Source organism: Microtus oregoni, unplaced genomic scaffold, assembly GCF_018167655.1.
Source record: "Microtus oregoni isolate MIOR12 unplaced genomic scaffold, Mior012 000054F_ref0000373, whole genome shotgun sequence".
Taxonomy (NCBI): Eukaryota; Metazoa; Chordata; class Mammalia; order Rodentia; family Cricetidae; genus Microtus; species Microtus oregoni.
Genome location: NW_024543830.1, coordinates 4,861,398 through 4,883,130, shown reverse-complemented (window position 1 = coordinate 4,883,130; position 21,733 = coordinate 4,861,398). Strand labels below are relative to the sequence as shown.

The 21,733-nt window shown below is 48.7% G+C and overlaps 1 protein-coding gene across 1 annotated transcript; it reads right to left on the bottom strand.

Annotated features, from left to right (window-relative positions):
• Positions 1-838: 838 nt before the first annotated feature.
• On the bottom strand, positions 839-19,205 carry Gja5 (gap junction protein alpha 5). The gene is made up of 2 exons (XM_041638059.1): positions 19,136-19,205; positions 839-3,868 (listed from the first exon to the last, which is right to left on the bottom strand). The coding sequence occupies exon 2, from the start codon at positions 3,833-3,835 to the stop codon at positions 2,768-2,770; it is 1,068 nt and encodes a 355-aa protein (XP_041493993.1). The 5' UTR covers positions 3,836-3,868; positions 19,136-19,205; the 3' UTR covers positions 839-2,767.
• Positions 19,206-21,733: the final 2,528 nt, after the last annotated feature.

Here is a 21,733-nt window from a genome sequence, read left to right as displayed (position 1 = left end):
TGTGACACTGGGTGGTATCTTGAGCATATATGAGATCTCAAAGCCCACCTCCACAGTAACACACATCCTCCAACAAGGCCACGCCTCCTAATAGCGCTACTCCCTTTGGGGGTCATTTTTTTTCCAAACCACCACAGTATGTGACTGTGTGATATATGCAGTGTATGGATGAGTGAGTGGTGTATGTGGGAATGTATGGCACATGTTATTAGCATGCAGGGGGCACACATACACACAGAGAAGAACATCAAGTACCCTGTCCTATAGTCTTTTGTCACCTGAACCCAGAGCTAGGCTGGTACCTCGCAACTCTTCCACTTCCACCCCACAGTGCCAATCTACAAGCCAATGACCACGCCTAGCTTTTATGTAGGTGCTAAGGATTAGAACTCAGGTCCTCACATTTGCATATCAAGGGCTCTTATCCACTGAGTCTTCTCCTGGGGGTCCCCAATTGCTTCCTTTACATGAGTTCATTTGTTCACCTTCGGTAGATCACACTGTGAGCCCCAAAAGGGGAGCTCTGGAGCCGTCCCTTAACACTTCAGATTCTCAACCACTCTGTATTGAAAATAATAACAACAGTTATCACTTAATTGCAAACAATTAAGTCTGAAATAAGCTGCTCTTGTCTTCCCAAGGAGTCTCTCACCTCACGGCCTAATGGAGTAGATATCACTAGATCCAATTTACAGGGGAGAAACAAAGCCTCAGATGTGCGGAGCTCTCAGCAGGCCAGATGGAAGTCAGGAGCCGAGACTCCATGCCCTCCCTCCCCATCGAGTTTGTCACCCTCTTAAAGTCGCATCGAAGGACACGCGCAAACCAGAGCTAACATATAGAGGCAGATTTTATTGAAAACAAGCTACACATATTATGTCCCTTTTCCCCTCTGAAAACCTCGCCATTCAAAGGCTGGTCTCAGAGTTTCTAATTAAAAAACACTCATTTTGGAAAACAAATCAATCCCTTAACTAGAAGGACAGAGAATCATAATGAATGAAATGTGTTGGCGGGGCAGGGAGGGGGGGCGGTCGTGGTTTCCCAAGTATCCTGTCACTTCTTCCTTCCCAAGCCTTCCTTTCTATTCACTAGTACCATCCAAATGCCAGCCGAGGGTCCCAGTGATGGTCAGGGGGCAGAGACTGACCTCTGAGCCTTCACCCTCCTGTACTGACTTCTCATGTCTGTCCCTTAGGCTGATGATGTAAGCTCCACCCTCCTGCCAGACAGCTGCAAGCAGGGCAGGAAGACCCAAACTTCTCTACACATTTCCCATTTCCTTACCATTCTTTAGGACATTTCTTCACCATCCTATAAGCATGTACACACACCTGCACATGCCCACACATATGCACACACACGTATATACATGTATGCATGCATGCGTGTACACACACTGATCTATTTTAATGCAGCAACATGTCTATGAGTCTCGGTATCTGATCCTGAGCATCTTTTATCTGTGTAAAAAAAAAAATGGAAGACAACCTATTATGGATCTACTCAGTAGAGACCCCAGGCTAGACCCTGAGGAAGGCAGGGCTTTTCTGCAGTCCTTCCCTGATAATATTCCTAGGGGTACCAAGGAAACATAGGAATTTAAATAAGGGCTTTGCCCAAAACAGTTGAAGAGCCTCTCCTTCTTCTATGTCCCCTGGATACCTCTGAGAAAGATTTGGGGCCTCGTTAGCTGTCACCTGCCTCCTCTTGGCAGTCAGACAGTGAACGACATACATAGGAGGGAAAATAGTTTTCTAGTATCTTCTCTCATTTTTTTAAAATTTTCATTTTAACAGCAGAATTGCTTTTTCCTAGGAGAAGCACAGTGCTTTCCTTGTTTCCCCAGATGCCGGGAAACTTTCCCTGAACTTGGTGACTGAACTTGGTGATCTGGCCGGGGTTCAAGAGAGGATAGTGGCTTCTTGGACATTCCTGTTTACAAAGATTTGAGAGGAGCCCTGGGCGAGCAGCCAAGGAGGCGGGCAAGGATGGTTTCTATCGTTAGGTTGATCTGTAAAGGACCGTAGGATGACAGGGGGTGGCGCTGCCAGTGCTACCTGTGTGTACAGTGACTTCCTAGAGGACTTGGCGCCCTTAGGAGCTGGGTGTCTCTCCTGTCAGAAAGGCTACATCACTACCATGAGATGCTTGCCAAAGGCACATACCAAGGCACTTGTTAAGCTGATTCTGGCAAAGGACCAAGGAAACCCCCTTAAGACGGGGAGGAGGGAGGTGTAGCCAAGGCAGCTCACGGTCAACTCAGCACCACTTGGAGGGATGGCCCATGGAAGCAACAGATTCAAGGGGATGATACAATGCAAATTACTTGATGAACACTCTCAACTGGCTGAGAACTCTTCCAAAAAAAGAAAAAGAAAGAAGAAGTAAAAAAAGGAGGGGGATAGTACCAAAGAAGCCAAGACCTGGAGTTTCTATCTGGTATGTTGCTGGTGTTGAATCTTCATGTCTCTCCTTCCCAGGTCAGATTTGTCATGGTTCCCGTTCCTGCCTTCACCCTATCCAATTTAATAAATCACGTGAAAGGCTTCACTGTGTCCTGGTAGAGGATGAGTCCTAAGAAATAGCCCTGTCCTTGAGAAGACCCTTGAACTGTGATTTTGAGAATGGATGAACAATGCTATCCAGACCCGGGACCGGAAGGAGCATGGCAGTGCTGAGTGGGAGAATATACTGTCCTGAGAGACTGCTTCTTCCTGTCGCAGCCTCCTGAGATCCCTTCTGGGACTGGCCTTCCCTCAGAGGGTCACACTGACAGGTCATCCGACCTTGCTTTGCTGCTGGCCTTGCTAAGGCGGCGCTTGTCAGCACGGTAGCTCGGAGGAAGCTCGTGGCTCAGAGAGGCTCCACTGGGCTCCTCGGGCTTCTGGCTATATTGTATGTTGAAACCTCGAGAAATATGCTCCTGGTCTGGCACTTCCTCTGCAGCCAGAGTGTCTGGATTCTTCCGGGAACACATATTATGACTTAAGTCCCCCAAGTACTTCTCGCCCACTCTGTTCAGGCACTGGTTGAAGACAGGGGGAGAAGTGAGGCTCTGGGGTAGGCTGGTGGAGGCGCCAAGAAGCTGCTGCTTATCCATCCCCTGCCGGGACTTGGCAAAGCGCTGTCGGATCTTCTTCCAGCCCAGGTGGTAGAGTTCTGCTAAGCTGAGAAAGAGAGACAGTCCAGCCACGGCCATCATAAAGACAATGAAGACGTTCTTCTCTGTGGGCCGCGAGACGTAACAATTGACGGGGTGAGGGCAGGGACTCCTGCGGCAGACGTGCAAGGTGTCCAGGAAGATCCCGTAGAGGAGGTACTGGCCCACGATGAAGGCCACCTCCATGGTGGTGCGGATGAGAATGGTGCAGACATAGGTGTTGAGGAGTGTGCCCCGGAGGACAATCTTTCCTTCCACTTCATTCCAGCAGGACAGCTCTGCCTTCTCGGCCACCGGGTACTCATAGGCACCGGCGGCACGGGCCTCTTTGGTTTTCTCCGCATCCCGCAGCTTCTGCTTTTCCTGCATGCGCACTGTGTGCATGGCGTGGCCCATGTAGACCAGAGACGGCGTAGATACGAAGATGATCTGCAGTACCCAGTAGCGAATGTGGGAGATGGGGAAGGCTTGGTCGTAGCAGACATTCTGACAACCAGGCTGAATGGTATCGCACCGGAAATCAGCCTGCTCGTCTCCCCAGGAGGACTCAGCAGCGGTGCCCAGGACCAGCATTCGGAAAATGAACAGAACGGTAAGCCAGACCTTGCCGATGACCGTGGAGTGCTTGTGGACCTCCTCCAGGAACTCCCCCAGGAAGCTCCAGTCACCCATCTTGCCAAGCTTAGGAGACCGACTCCGAACCTTCTGCAGAGAGAAAAAGATGTCTGTGAAGGATGTTTCAAGAAGTTTGAAGGGCCCATCATGCTCTGGGCCTTTTGAGCCATACCAATGTGTTCTTTAAGAAAGTGCCGCCTTTGCTGGGTGTGGTGGTGCACACCTATAATCTGAGCCCTCGGGAAGCGGATGCAGGAGAATCAAGAGCTCAAGCTTCCTGGGGTCTCATAGAGGATACAGTTAGAGGTTAGCAGGGCTACATGTGAGCCTTTCTCAAAAACACATACTATTTGTGGATGGTTTAAAATAAATTTTATATGTCTAAAAACTACCCTCTGATTATTAGAGCTGTTTGTGTTTTTTTGGAAGGTGACCTTGGCGTCTGGAGCTCGGTTCATAGAACAGTCCTCCTGACCCGCTTTTCCACACATGAACTGACAGAGGCGATGGGTGTATGCGCAAGACAAAGTCCAGTCTTGGGTGGGGATGGGAGTCATGAAGCCCCAAACCTAGCTGAGGCGCTGTCGGCAGCCTAGGACTGCTGGGCAGGAAAGAGACAGTTTTATTTAGAGGTTTGCCCTGAGAGCTACCCATGCTGCAGTAAATGGCACTTCCCCTTGTATGTACTAAAGGGATTGACGTGGGAAAAAAAAAAAGAGCAAATGAAGCCTGGGAGGAATAGTGGTGGGGAGAAAAGAGAAAGGAATGGGGGTGGGGTGGATTTAGTAAATTTACTTTCTTAAAATATGAATTGAATGAGGACAGGGGCAAGAGAGCTGGCGCATCAGTCAAGAGCACTGGATGCTGTTGCAGAGGACCCAGGTGTTGTTTCTAGCACCCACATGACAGCTCATAACCCCATGAAACTCTAATTTTGGGGGAATCCTGGCCTCATGGACTGCTGCATGCATGCTGTGCACATGGATTCATGCAAGCATACACTGACACACACACACACACACACACGAGGACAGTGCCATTTTCTTTAAGCCAATGTACTGAAAAGTACCCTCCCATTCAAACGTTAGAGAGGAAGTTCAAAAACAAGTCAGCGATGACACCCCATGAAGGTTCTAGAAATCATGTGAGGTATGTGTTGCAATGGAGCATCCATGTCTTACTCCCAGACAGTCTACTGCAGAAGGTGAAGTGTGTTAGATCCTGGCCTGTCCCTTGAAGACATCAGTCTCTCTAAGAGGGCCAGACCCCACCCTACCCCCAATCCCTAGGATGGAGAGCTAAAAAGACATGCGCTGTGGTTTAACAGTGGCTCCTGATTAATGGTCTCACCACCAGCACCTGACTTCTCTGTGCTCTTTGTTGTGTATATTATGCTGAGCTAAACCATGCAACAGGAAAGGTCCTACCACCCTCAGAAGGATATAAAAACCAAATACCGCCTTCGTTTAGGGATTTCTCTTCTCCGAGAGCTCTCTCTTCTGGGCCTCCCCACTCTCGTTCTATTGCAATGGTTACCTCACATCCTTTCTTTTTAAAAATGATTTATTTTTATTTTATGTCTGGGTGTTTTTTCCTGCATGCATATGTGTGCACCATATTTGCTCCTGGTACCCAGGGAGGCAAGAAGAGGGCACTGGGTCACCTAGAACTGGAGTTATGGATGGCTGTAAGCTTCCATGTGGGTGCTGGAAACTGCACCTAGGTCCTCAGAAAGAACAGCAAGTGCTTTTAACCACTGAGCCGTCTCTCCAGCCCCTCTCTCCTTTCTTTAAGCTAACCCTCTTAATGAGGCCTGTATTTTGGTTTTATACTTTAAAACTTTGTTTTATTATTTGTGTGATTGTCCTGTTCTTTTCTTTCCTTCTGTATGTATGTATATATGTGTGTATGTATTTATGAATATATATGTGTGTGTTTTGCCTATATGCCTAAGCACCGTGTATATGCAATGCCTGCAGAAGCCAGAAGAGGGCATCAGATCCCCTAGACTGGGGTTACAAACAGTTGTAAGCCACCACGGCAGTGCTGGAGTGCTGGGAACTGAACCCGGGTCCTCTGGAAGAGAAGCCAATGCTCTACCTATTGAGCTTATTCTCTAATGCTCCTTCACCTCAAGGCCCAATCACGGTTTTGAGAACCTTTCTCCTAACAAAGCTAATTCCTGAAAAGGAATTGTATGCCAGCTCTCTTCCCAACCCAACCATTTCCGTTCTTCTGGCTACTGGGGTGGCCTCTTAGGAATCTGGATTTGCAAGAAGGCTTTCACATGATTCTCATGCCAGCAGTCCAGGCACTATATGCGGAGTTGGGAAACATGGAGCCTGCCATGTGTCTCTGAGCGCTTACTTAACTAAGTCTGTTTCCTCTCATTCAAGCGGAGCTGGAGGAGCTATACCAGAGGATCTGGAGGGTCCAACGGCGTGAAGAGTGTGATATACTGAAATTCACACCATAAATGTTCCATATGTTTTGAATGGCTGTTAGGCAGAGATTTTTTTTTTTTTTTGACTCTAAAAGGCAAGCTGAAGTGGAGGAGGAGATGAGGAGTGATTGGGGGTAGCAGGCTCCGCTTCCCCAGAGGCGTTTCTACTGACCACAATCAGCAGCCGTGCATCAGCTATGGGGAAAGACAGCAAACAAAGGCACATTGGGGTCACTTTACAGATAGCATGGGTTTTCAGTAGGTCCCCACCTTCAACTCCCATGAGCTTCAGGCAGTAGGACAATGCTGATCTTCATGTCAGTGATATGGTATAGTCATTACAACTGTGGCTCCATTTGCTAAGAGATCTGCTTATAAAAAGTCATATGAATTTCCTTTGTCTGTCCATACTAGATTCCCAGATGTTCTCTGTGGTATCTGAATGAGAATGGCCCCCATAACATCATATGTTTGAACACTTGGCCCCCAGCTACTGGAATAGTTTGGGAAAGATTAAGTCTTATTGGAGAAGCTGCGACCTTGTTGGAGGAGGTGTGGCCTTGTCAGAGGGGGTGTGGCCTTGTTGGAGGAGGTGTGGCCTTATTGGAGGAGGCGTGGCCTTGTCAGAGGTGGTGTGAGCTTTTTGGAGGAGGTGTGGCCTTGTCGGATGAGGTGTGGCCTTATTGGAGGAGGTGTGGCCTTGTCAGAGGAGGTCACTGGGAGTAGGCTTTGTGGTTTCCAAAGCCCACTCCAGGCCCAGTCTTTCTCTGTCACCTGTGGATCAGAATGTAAAGCTCCCAGCTGCTAAACTAGTGCCATGCATGTTTTCAAGCCATGATGATCATGGTCTAATCCTCTAAAATTGTAAGCAAGCCTCCAATTAAATGCTTGCTTTTAAGAGTTGGCTTGGTTACGGTGTCTCTTCACAGCAGTAGAACAGTAACTAAGAAGCCTTCCTTCCAGCTACTTGTTTCATACCCTTGCACCGAAAGCTGAGTCCCCTTTACCAGCCATTGCCTGCTCTGGGTCTCCTGCTCCCTCCTGCGCTACCTTGCTGATGTGCAGGATTCTCCTCCACCCAGCCCTTGTCATCTTCTCCCCAGCAGGGAGACTCTGACAGCAGACAATGCCTTTTCTTCTGTCATCCAGAGAGTGGCCCAAATAGGTGCTCAGTAGATTTGAGCTGAGCCCCAGAGGAATAGGAGGCACTGGTGCTCTGCCCAAGGGCCAGCCAACTGCTTGCTCCTTGGCTGTGTCCTGTTAGTAAGCTGAACAACCCAGACAGATGGAGCGGAGAAGTGGTTCAGTGGTTAAGAGCACCTGTTGCTCCTACAGAGGACCAGGTTCAGTTTCTAGGACACACATGGTGGCTCACAACCCAAGGGAGCTGGGACTCTCTTCTGACTTCTTGTGCACATCTGCATCCACACGCACCCATAATTAGAAGTAAAATAAATCTCAAAATATGAAACTGAGAAGGGGAAGTTGGGAATGGAGAAAATAAAACCATGCAGTTACCAGGAAAGAGAACACAGGTATAGGAGGTATTCAGACTTCAAATTCCTGTTGTTACATGCTGAGCTCAGACAAATATTTCAGTCTGTGCTCTCCTGCCCTCACCCACAAAGTGGATGGAGAGGCCGGGACTCAGCAATAGAGAGAATCCCGCCGGGTGACATATGAACAGCAATGGGCGCAGAGCTCAGCACAAGATAAACAAAAACCAAAGCCATCACCAACTCGAATCCAGTTAGGAAAAATACGAGAGGGGAAAATGTGTTACCAAGGAGAAAAGAGAAGAGGAAGGACGAACAGAAAGAGAGGAGACGTGAGACACCAAGAGGAACTGAAAATAAATGCCACATTCTTCCAGGATCTGGGACAAGTATCCCACACTTAATCCTCGAAGAATTTTCTCTTGATCTTTTCATTCTGTCACTCATTCCATACAAGTCCCCAGGGAAGTATAAAAATAATTCCAGACAACGGCTATGACGCTTTGGTCTGGTCTGTCAAGAGGTTTGACTGCTGCGCCCCTAGTTTGTGGTCAAGGGGGTGACACCTGGAAGAAGAAATGCCTCGGTTTAAAAGACTGGTTAGAACACCAGAGACAGTGTGCTAAGAAGGCTGCCCCATAGGAGGGAATAATAGAAGTTATCTAGGGAGGTGTAAGAGTAAGACAGACCCCAGGTCCCTGGCAGAGGAAAGACGATGAAGGAACTTTCACTTATGACTTCCTTATGACCTTCAGACTATGTCAGAGCAACTCGCAATCACTGCCCTGTGCCAGCTGTTCGGGTTTCAATGCAAAATGTCCACGGCTGGAGCCAATTTTGGAGCTACATTGAGTCCCTTTGGGGCCCAGACAACCACGGCCAAAGAAGTTTGCAGCTTAGCTACTAAGTGAGTTGACTGGGTGTACAGCACACGAAATACTTCTAGATATTATCTGTTTCTTGGCAGGAAGTGTGCTGGGGGAAGGGTCAAAGGAAGTTGCCCATGCCGTGAATAAATCCAGCGCATACAATAGCAACGGTGCTCGGGCTGTGGTGCTCTCTGGCCTCCCACCACTCTGAAGTCCAAACCCAAATCCACTCATGAGACCCTTCAAGCACCGTCCGATTCTGTCTTTGCCCATTGCCTTCCTCGCATGCTCACTATTCCAGACATCCAGTTCTCCAGGCAGATACATGGACCGTGCTTCTCCACGTCTCGGTCTCAGCTTCTTCTGTTTCTGTCACCTGGAATACCTTTCGTCTCACTCATTCACTTTATGGGTTTGTTTTTGAGGGGCAGCGGGAAGCGGGTAGCGCTTGCAGTAGCCAGGTCGTCTAGGCACTGGGAATTCAGCACGAGGGAGAGTCAAGCAAGGATTCTATGCTTTTGCTTAACTTAGTTCCCCTTCTTTCCCGTACAGAGAGAAGTTAAACGCACACTCTCAGCAGAACATGTTAGTACAGGAAAGCTGAGGTTAATCCACTAAGGAAGGGCAGGAAGCTATTGCAGCATTTGATGGGAGCTCGAATCTGGTGTACTGTGTTTGCAGGGGCTCACTGGACCAGGGCCATTCAAAGAGCCATGGATAACTATGTCCCATAGCTCTCTGCAACTGATCAGATCTCTGTAATCTCTAAGCTAAAAGAGGTGATCTCTAGAACCCAAATTCTGTTCTCATCAGGCAACTCACAACTGCTAGTAACTCCAGGTCCAGGGGATCAGACACAATCTTCTGCATTCCAAGGGATCCTGCAGATAGTGTGCGTGCAAGCGTGTGCACGGGTCTGTGCGCACACATGCACACACACACTTTTAATATAGTAATAAAAATAAATCTTAAAAATAGGGCCAGGGGTAGCAGCGTGCATCTATAGTCCCAGCCCTAGATAAGCAGAGACAGGAGCATCTATGTTGAACATCTAGTCTAGATGAATCAGTGATCCCTAGGTTCATCAAGAGAATATGACTCAAAGAATAAGGTAAAGACAGATTGAGAAAGGCACCTAATATTGACTTCTGACCTACACACACACACACACACACACACACACACACACACACACACACACACACAGAGAGAGAGAGAGAGAGAGAGAATAAAAATATTTCTAATCAAGGGGGGGAATGTGTCTTGATTATGGGCGACACTATCCTGTGGACTCAGGACCTAGGGTGAATGAAAAGGGAAGAGAATAAAGTGAGTTAAGAACCAGCATTCTTCTCTCTGCTTCTTGACTGCACAAAATGTGGCCAGACCAGACAAGCTCCCTGCACAGGTTCGTTTTTGTCAATTCAACAAAAACTAGAGTCACTTTGGAAAAGGGAATGCCAGCTTAGGAATTACCCTTGCCATACTGGCCTTCGGAGAAGTCTGTGGAACATTGTATTGATTAATAGTTGATGTGGAATGATACATCCCACTGTGAGCAAATGGTCTTGGATTGTATAAGAAAGCGAGTTGAGGGAGCTACGGGGAGTGAGTCAGCAAGTGGTGTTTCTTCATGGCCTCTGCATCAGTTCCTGCTTCTAAGTTTCTGCCTTGCCTTCCATCAATAATAGACTGCCACTTGGAAGTATGAACCAACTAAGCCCTTTTCTTCCCAAGTTGTTTCTGTTCAGTGTTTATCACACCAACAGAGTAGTTAACTAGAATACTCTCACCGCCTTACAATCCCATCATCCCACCATCCCACCATCCCACCATCCCACCATCCCACCATCCCACTATCCCATCATCCCACCATCCCACCATCCCACCATCCCACCATCCCATCATCCCACCATCCCACCATCCCACCATCCCACTATCCCACCATCCCACTATCCCACTATCCCACTATCCCACTATCCCATCATCCCACCATCCCACTATCCCATCATCCCACCATCCCACTATCCCACTATCCCATTATCCCACCATCCCACCATCCCACTATCCCACCATCCCACCATCACACCATCCCACTATCCCACTATCCCACCATCCCACCATCCCACCATCCCATCATCCCACTATCCCACCATCCCACCATCCCTTCATCCCACCATCCCACTATCCCACCATCCCACCATCCCATCATCCCACCATCCTGCCATCCCGCCATCCCACTATCCCACCATCCCACCATCCCATCATCCCGCTATCACACCATCCCATCATCCCACCATCCTGCCATCCCGCCATCACACCATCTCGCTATCCCACCATCACACCATCCCACCATCCCACTATCCCACCATCACACCATCACACCATCCCACTATCCCACCATCCCACTATCCCATCATCCCACCATCACACCATCCCGCTATCCCATCATCCCACCATCACACCATCCCACCATCCCACCATCACACCATCCCGCTATCCCACCATCACACCATCCCACCATCCTGCCATCACACTGCTCTTCATCACACCTTCCATAATAAACCGTATCTCTTTTAAGCTGTGAGCCAAAACAAGTACTTCCTTCCATAAATTACTTTTGTAAGGCATTTTGTCACAGCAGCGAGAAAAGTTATACAATTAACAACATCACAAAGAGGTTCTAAGGAGTTTCAAATCTCCTTTCTGAAACCCAGTGATATAACTAACACTTTTCAGCTCTCAAAATGTGCTTCTCTGCAGTCTCCTGCCAGCTCAGTGGGCAAGGACCACGTTTCTCTACTCAAGACTGCATTTCACCTCCAGGATGACAGATATGCAGTTTCCTGTCAATGATGGATCCTCATACACTTTGTCCAGTGATCACTACTGCCTGTTCTGCAGAGCGGCAAACACAGCAATGAGCTGATTAAGGAAACAAAGACTAAAGAAGCAGACCCAGGGTTCCAGTTTCTGGCTGATCTATGCAATGCCATTAAGTCTCCTTCCAGCTCCCCACCAAGCATGCAGCTCATCAATCTTCAGGTCTCTGCCCTTGAAACTTCATGAACTCCCATGAATGTGGGGCCACTGAGTGATTTCAGACATGAATCTGCTGGTTAGTGATAATGCCCGGGTCAGCTTTTATGCAATCAAGCAAATATTTATTATGCTCCCTTGACGTAACCTATGCTATATATAGTGCTGGGGAAAGTATGTAGGGAAGCATAACTCATTTCATCTTGAGCACTTTCTGAGTGTCTTCTTACGCTAGTCCAGTGCTAGAACTCATAGACCCGAAGGCCGATATGACTCAATGTTAAAGAAACACTGCGCTGTGGAGGAGCACAAATAAACCCAGAATCGGACGAGAAACTAGATGTGATGTGTCATACGAACACGTGAAATAGCATTGCCCTCAGCTAGAAGGGAAAGCAGGCACGGGCGGGCGGGTAAGAGGACTTCCCGGAGGAGGCAGCCTTAGTAGATGTGAAGTTTATCAGGGCACAATGGGAAGAGGAGATGCAGGAGATGTGGGGACATTTCAGACGAAGAGCACTGCAGGAAGGAGCTCAGTGGGACAAGAACTGGCATGGTTTTTGGGTGCAAAGAGGAGGGAGTCGCTGGGCGGTGGTGGTGCATGCCTTTAATCCCAGCACTCGGGAGGCAGAGGCAGGCGGATCTCTGTGAGTTCGAGGCCAGCGTGGTCTACAGAGCTAGTTCCAGGACAGACTCCAAAGCTACAGAGAAATCTTGTCTCGAAAAACAAAACAAACAAAGAAACAAACAAAAAGAGGATGGAGTCTGTCTAGGAGGCCAGCATGAGATTGCAGGAGACTTTAAAGGTCATGCCTCAGAGTTCAGAATAGTTTTCAGTTCCTGCGTTCACTATGACCAGTATGTGCCTTGCTTCTGAAGGCAGAGCCTGAGAAGGTTCCCTTCCAGGGAGCTCAGGATGTTACGGAATATACAAGTCACAATCTTCATTACTCCGTTAAGAATGGTTGCAGCATAAACCATGTAGGCCACAAAAGGCCGGTGTCCCCCAACACACTTCTAGAATTACACCCTCAACTCTCCTGTTCAAGAATGCATATTATGAATGAACAAGCCGTTCCCAAAGGGGTAAGATGGAAATCGTCTATAGTCTTTGGTAACAATTTTGTTCTCTGGGGTCACATGTAGCAAACTTTCTAACATAATGCCTGACAACAATTTCTGTGTGTCCTCGCCAGCATCTGAGCCTTGGGGTGTGCTGGAAAGTCTTTGGGGGGTCTCACAAACATACTAAGAGCCATTTGCTCCACTGGCCGTGTATTGTCTCTTTGCGGTCTCCTCAAGGAATTCCCCTCCCGTGTTGTGCCATGCACCTGGCGGTACGTGGACCATAAAAACAGCAGTGGAGGAAGAATAGAATTCACATGACTCAACACGCCAGGACCAAATGGATCGAGGCTGATCTTTCTCAAGACTGAAGAAAAGGACAAAACTGAACACAGTTAGCTCTACTTAGGAGTTATCTTCCCTCCTGGGAAGCTTTCTTAGGGACCCCTTTTCCATGACAGAACATCAAGGAGATGGAAGCCACTTCCTTCTGCCTTTGAGAGCGACCTCTGCTTGGCTAATCAGGACTGGATGTGTCTACTACAGCAGACCCTATCACTGTGGGCCATTTCTCCGTGCCTCCTCCCCTCAGACTACTTGGGAAACTTTTCCAAGTTTGTCAAAATTAGATTGCAAGACCACTGCACAGAGGCTAATTCTGGACAACACACACTCTCTGGATAGTATCTTATAGATCTCCGCTTCTCAATAAAGGCTGTTATTCATGGTAATAATAGCGATCCTCCGGGGCTCTGCCACAATCTCGCTCAGCATGCAGTGGAATGCAGCGCAGAGGAGGGTTGACTTGCTTCCCAATTAAGAGAATTCTGTCGTAAGGGGACCCAAAGGGCCTCCTCGAAGAATGCCTTAGGCACAGCATTGTGCCAGTGCAGTTTAGAGTGTGAAGTGTTTACTGAGTGACTGTGCCCTGCCAGACGGTAAAGGTGGCTGTAAAGTGCCCGCAGGAATGTCGTCCCTGAGCCCTTGTGTACCGTTTTCTGATTGCTCCTTTCCTGGTAGTTTCCCTTGAAAACAAGCGGGAAGAGTTCCACGCAAGACTAGGCTAAGTTCTCAGCTATCTCAATCGTCTTTACTATCCTTGAAATTCTCAACCACTTCGTCTAGTTTATCGAGGGTTACACACACACATACATACATACATGTACACAGATACACACCTATACGCACACACATACAACACACATACACACTGAATGTAGATGATGATGGTGATATAATCTACTGAGATATTTCTGTGGGCTGAACACCGCAGAAACATTACATACTGTTTCTGTTTGAGCCTCACAACAGGCTGAGAAAATAGAAGTCATTCTCGTCCCCTCTTAGAGCTCAGAGTGACACCACACTACCAGTGAAGGGTGAAGCCGGAGTCAAACACCGATCATGGAACACCTGGTAGCAGAGTTCCATCTAAACAACGGTGCTATTTTCCATCAGGATTGCCTGCTCTGCCGTTCTTCGGCAAAGCCCCACTAGAAGAAACTGGCCACTTTTGTATGATGCTCATGGGACGGTTGTTACACTGGGAGCTGATTTAAGAAGTTGGAGTAATTTTTACATTTCAGGTTTAAGTTCTCAAGGGAATGACCAGGCACCTGACAGTAGCTGCCGCTGCTGAGCTGGACTGTGAGCTACTTCCCAGTGCTAGAGGGTGAGGAGGGGCCAACATCCCTGAACCTTGATCATTGTATAAGGGAGAGGAAGATGGAGGTGGGAGAGAGGAGGAAAGAGACAGGTGGATGAGATACAGCTTTCCTCCTACTCAAGCAGGGGATTGACTCCTTTTAAAATCAAATTATTTTATTCTGGCAAGGACGGATTGGTGGGTTCAGAGACACCTGCTAGGCATTGTTGTTTTGAAGCCAAGAGAGTGAAGGAAGGAAGCAGAATGAAGAAAGAATTGTGTTAGGAAAAGCAATCATTTTCTTCTTGAAATGTTGAAAAGGGGTAGTTAGAAGAGGCCAGTATGTAGAAATACATTAATTTACAACGAAATAGTGGGAGGTCCTTATTAATGACCCTACGGGGGTTGATTAGTTCCTATGCAATTAGTAAGGAAAACTCGATGACAATACTCAAATGTCTCTATTGTTCCTACAGTCTTGTAATAGATGTATAGAGCTTCACAGCGGCAGACAGAGATCTCTTAGACTCAACCTATCTTTATGAGACAACTGTAGAACAGGCACCACAAGAACATTAGCACTGAGGGCAAGATGGATTTCCATGTGCACAGCTCTTTAAAAGCTGTCATTTAAAACCCATCCCTTAACTCTCTCCGGGAAATTGTATGATTCCATTTCACAGAAGAGAAAACGGAGGTCTCAGGGTTTGGTAACTGGTCCAAAGTCCCATGGTTAGCAAAGGCAGCAAAGGAAGCTGACTTATCACTCTGATCAAAAAAACCTTTTGTCTTTAAAAAGGAAAAGACAAAAACTCTCCGAACCAACCAAGTATGGCAAACCTGCATCCAGGACGCCAGTCCCAACCTGGGAACAGGGCATTGCTCACTGTAGCCAGTCCTACAAGAAGCCGGGGTCTCTTCTGTTACCTTCTGTTTTATCGGCAGAGCAGCCCTTGCTTACACTGCTTCTGGCCCTAGTCATGTGTCCCAGGCCTTGGCCCACACGCTCAGAATCCCAGCCTCTTCAGCATCTGCTACTATTTGGTCAGAATTTACATATAGAAAGTTATTTCCTTTTTTAGTCAGTAAGTGCCCTTAGCTTCTTACTACTAGATGTCTAGCTAGCCAAGCAGCATGCTCTGAGGTCTTGTGCCTGTCATAGCATAACAAGGTCAACAGAAACGGTCACAACTGGATGATGGACTCATGGTTTCTAAGAAGAACTGGAGCCAAGACTCCCATTTCCTTGCTCTCTAGTTGAGCGGTCTCAGTTTCCAGCCCAAAACCAAAATGGAATGTTTAATGCTGGGCACCAAAGAGTACCTAAATATGTGGAAGCATCTGGAACTCTATTTGGCACATTGGAGGCTTTTGTTTGTTTGTACCTTGCTTTCTTTTCTGATATTTTCAGTGAAAACCATCAACTGTGACCTGATTTCCAGTAACAATTTGGTAGTGAACTTGAATTTGCAAGAAACAGGTTGCTGACTCCACAAGGCTCTCATGGCACTAGGTGGTACCAGACAGCAACTATCGGGGAGGACACTCTGGCACCGCTAAGACGGTTGTTTAACCAGGCATCAAGACCCTCTGGGCAAGACTGAGGAAGCAGAGAGGCGTCTGTAGGCCTGCTCAGATCAAGTCCTCTCATTCCAGAGGCATTCCTCTTAACACGTCTTTAGCTCTTGTTCATGCTTCATGGGATAGAACAGCTAAAGCCCTTTGAATGTGTTCATAGCTGAAGGCAAAGAAGAATCCAAGCAGACCAAGTCTACTGGAAAGAGAGAGAGAAGTCCTCTCCACTGGGAACCGGGTATCAGAGACATTGGGACTGACTACTTCAGCCTTCTCCTAAGACCTTTCCTGGTTGGCATAGTTGGGGTTCTGGAAGTCCTTCATAGACACCCAGTGTTAGCATCTCCTGAAGGAGTCTGTTTCGGACTCCAGCTGTTTTGCTGCAGCCTTAGACAGATCCTTTCCCTGAGCCACAACACACTGATCTAAAGAAAAGCAGTTAGGCAGAAGGGTTGCCTACATTGTTGCATCTGGGGAGCCTGGGACTTGCCCAGGTATGAGAGTTGATAGGTGAGTGACCAAGCCAAGAGAAAAATAAGACTCTTAGCTTAGAGGTCAATAAGGATAGGGTGTGTGGGGTGGGAGCTGTCTATAGTCATAAAAGCAAACAGCACCTTTTCGGAATTAGGTGTCACGGCCAGGCTTCACTGAGGAAAAGGCGTTTGCATCAAATAAGATGTAATTCAGGGTCTGGGGCTAAGGACCAGGTCTGCTGGTGTCGACCTTATTGCTCTGTTGCGGGTTGCACAGCTAGCATGTGATAGCCATTTCAGATGGCAGGATGGGCACGTAGCTTAGCGGTTAAATGCTTGTACTCATGTACCCAGATCCTAGTATTCCATGTGCAACAGTAAACAGGCCTTGTGTGGTGCTTACTGAGCCTCACAGAAGACTTCCTCCTCCTGAAGCTGAGGCTCAGAGATATTAAGTAATTTGCCTGAGGTCACACAGCTAATTTCCAAAGCCTACATTTGAATTAGACACCGTCATGTCCCTCTGTGCTATCTTAATTTCTCTGATTCTGTTACCTCAAAGCTCCCTTTATTCATCAAAGTGAATGGATTGCTGGATTTTCCCCCCCATTATTTGTCAGAAACAATTGATTCGGAAAGCAGCAGTAAGCTGTCATTCACAAATCAGTCTCTTCCAACCATAGGAAGGAAGTAGGCGTTTCTTACAGGAAAATGGGCATCTCTCTTTTCTGGCTAGCTCAACCCTTGAGCCCCGAGCCAGGCCTGCAGGCACTCAGAGAGCTTACACAGATAGCTGCTGAAATTTCCCCTGGGGAACAACAGTCCTTCCCTGGAAGATGCGCTGGTTCAGGGGCTGCAGGTCCCCCACTTCTGGCCCTGAGTGACAGACATAGCTCACCTGGTCCCTCTGTAATTGGCAGTCCCCAGCGATGTGGTCACCAGTACCCTGGAGGTCAGATGGCACTGTAACAAAGCCTTGGTGACGGCTGGAGCCTGTGACTCTCTGCTGTCTGTAATCCCCAGCAGCCAGTGGAGGCAAGGAGGGGCAGACAGAAAGGCAGCAGGCGTCAGAATCCAAGACTGTGGAGATGCTTAAATGCAGCACCAGGGAAGGATGGGCAACAATGAAAGAAACACAGCTAAGAACAGGGGCAGAGCAAGGTGCTATCTCCAGCAAGCCGTGTTCCTTTTCTCGGTCTTGGTCTCCTTGTCGAAGGAACTGGACAGGCCAGTGTGAGACCTCTTCCGGTTTTAATGCCCTACAACTTTAGACCCATGCTAGGATTGGGGGATAGGAGTGAGGTAGCTAAGAGATGGGAGCAGTGGCTGGTGTCAGAAACCTAGCCAGACACCGCTGGAGTTCTAAGACAGTGGCAGGGCAGAGCCTGTTGACTTGCTGGGTGACATGGCTCTGTGAACACCACCTGTATAGGCAGCTGCAGAGTGTGGAGAGGGCCTGGGGTAGCTTCAAATGTCTCTGTTGCCCTAGGGTAGGGGTGGAGACCTGACAGGAAGGTAGAAGACCAGAGTTGTCCCTAGAGAGCAGTAAATCAGTCTCTGGGGTGGGTTAAGATTCTGGGAACTAGAGAAGATGGAGGCCACCTAACCTACTACTGGGAAAGCCAGACTGGAGTGCCTACTAGCCATGGGATGTTCGAGAGCGGTGCTGGTCTCTACTCTGCTGAGCGTCTCTGGGTTTTAGATCTCCTGACTCTTTGTCCAGTGCTCTTCCTTCTTCCAGGACATGACTGTCTGGTCATGCTCCTCCCAAACCTTGGCCAGGAAGCACCCACAATAGTGAAGAGCTAAGGAGTCTCTATGAGGGACATGACGATGAGGCACCGGGAAGAGGGGACAGGGACCCACTAAATGAAGAACGTAAATCCTTGCATCAAGTGATGCTTCTTAAGTGATTCTGAGCTGTGTTGGAGCCCATGAAATCATTGCTACAAATCGGACCAGAGAGGGTCCTTCTACTTCCAACATTTTATAGGAGAACAATGAGTACCAGGAGGAGGAAGTGTCACACCCAAGGTCACATAGTTACTTAGGGCACCAGCCCCAGGTTTCCCACCCTGGGTCTGGGTTCTATTGCCACATGATCAGAAGCAGGGAAGCCACCTCCTTTCTCTGCCTTCAAATAAGACGGAGGGACGAAGTTGGCCAGGCCGCCTCGCTCGCTCGGATTAACTCTCGGATCTCATCAGTCTCTTTCACCTGACCTCAGAGGCAGCTGGGATTCCTGTACAGCGCCACTGCACAGTGGAGACATGATACAAGGCAGGAAGCTAAGGAGAGAATATTTTTAAACTGCCCAACATGGCTTATGAAAGAAAAAAAAAGCCCAAAGCGCTCTCCTAGATGCCGTGAAAAGCATTTCCAAAGAGATTCCATGCCCAGAGAAAACACTGCAAAACGCTGCTGGTTTTTTATTTTTAAAGGGCCAATTTCCACTTCCCAACAGTTCTTGGAAGTGGACTAGTGACCCACTTCTTAAGATGCCCCAGGGCGCTGCAATTCCACAGGGGCAGACTGGGACCAGAGCGGGCCCCGCCCCTACGCGCTTTTCAAGACAGAAATCAGTAGATTTACCAACCTTCCTATTTAATTTTGCCCGGCTTCACTATGGCCGGAACAGAGAGGGCTAGGAAGTCAGGTGCGGAGGAAGACTTGCTCCTTCTCCAGCCTCCCTCTCTGAGCTACTTCCCGCTGATGAGTAGTTTAAGCTTTTAAAGTTCAAGTCCACCCTTACCTGCTTCCTCTCCTCCTCCCTGGAGTTGGCTTCTTTGGGGCTCTGGCTGCCGTTCAACTGCCCACTGTTATTCGCTCTTGAGCCTGTCAGTTGCTCCCCTCCCACCCTCTTTTAATCGCTGTCCCGAACCCTCCTCCCTCCTCCCACTTCTTCCTCCTCTTTCTCTCTCCACCCCTTTCCCCCTCTGGGTCCCTCCCTCCCCTCTCTCTTTTGCGCTCTTAGAATTTTGCACTCATTTAAAAATCGTCTGCCCTCCCTCTCCTCACCAGCCCCTGCTCCAACCCTGAGAAAGACTCCGCTCTTCTCCCCCAGCCGGCTGCCCTCTGCTGTCCCGCTTGGTGGCTGTCCTTGTCCCCGCAGTCCCGGCACTTGCTCTCTTCTCGGCTGGCGGGCTCAGGCACAGCCTCCCTGGGTCTTTTCCTGCCCAGCCCTCTGCTGAGGCTTCAGAATTCTGCTTTCCTGAAGCACCCCAAGGATCATCCCATTCCCCCATCTTTTCTCTGTCACCAGAAAAGGAGTCCCTCCACACAGCAAGCCCTCAGAGAGCCTGGGAAAAAGTCATTCTTCCAAGCCACAGTGGTTTGACACCCAGAATGGACACAGGCTTAACCAGAATGGTGGAAGACCTTGACCTGGAGCTCGAAAGGGTGGAGCCACCTTCCCCACCACCCAGAGTGTTCCCTCTTCTCTAACCAAAGGACAGCATCGTCTGGGTGCCTGGGCACTGGACTAGGGCTTCGCATAGGTGGCCTGTTTTATTCCATCTAACCATCCCAGTTTCTGATTTCACACAAGCAGGCATTTTTCTGCAATGCCCCTGAGGGAACGGAGGGTCAAAGATACTGAGTAGCATATCAGTTGAGTGGCAGGTTAGGCTTCAAAGTTTTAGCCAACGCTGAAATTCGCTTCCTGGGGCCATCTAAAGAAGTATCCAGACACCCTGGTGCAGCTGAGCCAGTGAGACATCTCAGAATACGGTTTGTCTCGGGAGTGCAAGTTCGGACATCATGGCGCGTCCGTCACCTCAGCCTCCACTTCCGTCTTGTATCAATTGCTCTGTTTCAGCATTGAGCTGTGGGCCCAGTGTGGCTGTGACAGAGGTCAGAAGCAGGGCTTACTGAAATCAGAAAAGCCAATGACTAAGAGCCCACAGATACGACAGCTGGGGCAAAGAATCTCATTGAGGGAAACTGAGGGACAGTCTAGACTCCTAAAAGTGTCACATACCACAGTGGGTGGCAGGTGGCGGGCAGCACACAGATCCGCCTCTTGCTCCACAGAGTCATCTACTTGGCGCCTTCCTCACCCAGAGCTAGTCACAGATGGACTCGTTTTCCAGGGGTGAATAAGCTGAGGACCAGCAGGAGAGGACAGAACTGTGGGGCTTCATTTACTGGATCCAGAAAAGGAAACAGCTCTGAGAAAAACAAATGCAGGATCTCGATTCCTTAGCAAGAAAGTGCTGTGCCAGCCTGCCTGGGTTTGAATCCTGGCTCTGCTACTCCATAGCCGAGAGCAGCACTGAGCAAGCCACCCTCCGCGAAGCTCAGGTCTTCAGGTAAACTGCGGTGACCATTTCTACTTCCCAGGGCTATCATAAGAACTGATGACGTCTGTAAGGACGTGGGCTAGTGACTAGTATAGGGAGGGACAGTGTACGACTACAGAATACAGCTCAGTGTGGGGCAGCATGGAACCTCCTTCCTCCCTCCCTGTCATGACTATGGCTGGAGAGAGCTCAGCCCCTGAAGGTAAAATAGAAAGCCCTGGGCCCCAGTTTTTTCCCAAATCACCCCCATACTGCGACTTTGTCCCTAGTCCCCAGCTACTTTGTCACACAAGGTACTTGGAGACGTACTATTATTTCTAGCCAGAGACAGCCAGTTAAGATCCCAGAAAGTCTCACCTGGGGGTGATCTGAAGGTGGGGAGGGTTTAATAGAATGTTCATTCATAGAGCATGAGACTGCCAAAGCAGAAACTAAATGCCAGGATTAATGCCTGAGATCATCATGGATACTGAGAGAGCACCATTTTCCTTTGAATACCTAGAGGGGAAGACAGGCCTAGATATAGACACACTCAAGAGGCTAGACAGTCCAGGGAGTAACAGGCAGAGACTGACATCCTACCTGGAGACTACCTCAGCAGAGAAACAGGTGAGTCACTGGAGACTCCAGGAAGCTGTTTCCAGGAAGCCACGCACAAGGCTCAGCATGACATCAAGATCGAGCATATGGTGACAGGCTCAAAACAAGTGATTTAAGAAGGACTTTGGAAGCATAGTTTATTTAAAACTTGCCAGAATCCCTCTGGAGCCAAGGCAAGGACTATGACAAAGTAAGGAGCGCGTCACTCAGGCTGTAGGTCTGGAGGGGTTCTCTAAAGCACCCAGCACAGCTGTCCCCACAAACTGGAGCATCGCGAGCAGATTCCTAACGCCCTAGAAGGAGGTCCAGACAAGGCCTGGGGGAAGAACAGTAATTCTGCTGTGTCCTCCCTCTTCCTCCCCATGTTCAGTGTGGAAGGAGGCATTGAGGGTGGCTCCACCCATTAAAAATGGTACTACAAAGCCAGCTCTATGTGGGGCTGTGATAGC

Excerpts from the sequence above, each read along its gene's own strand:
- Gja5 (XM_041638059.1), bottom strand. The coding sequence starts at position 3,835 with ATGGGTGACTGGAGCTTCCTGGGGGAGTTCCTGGAGGAGGTCCACAAG.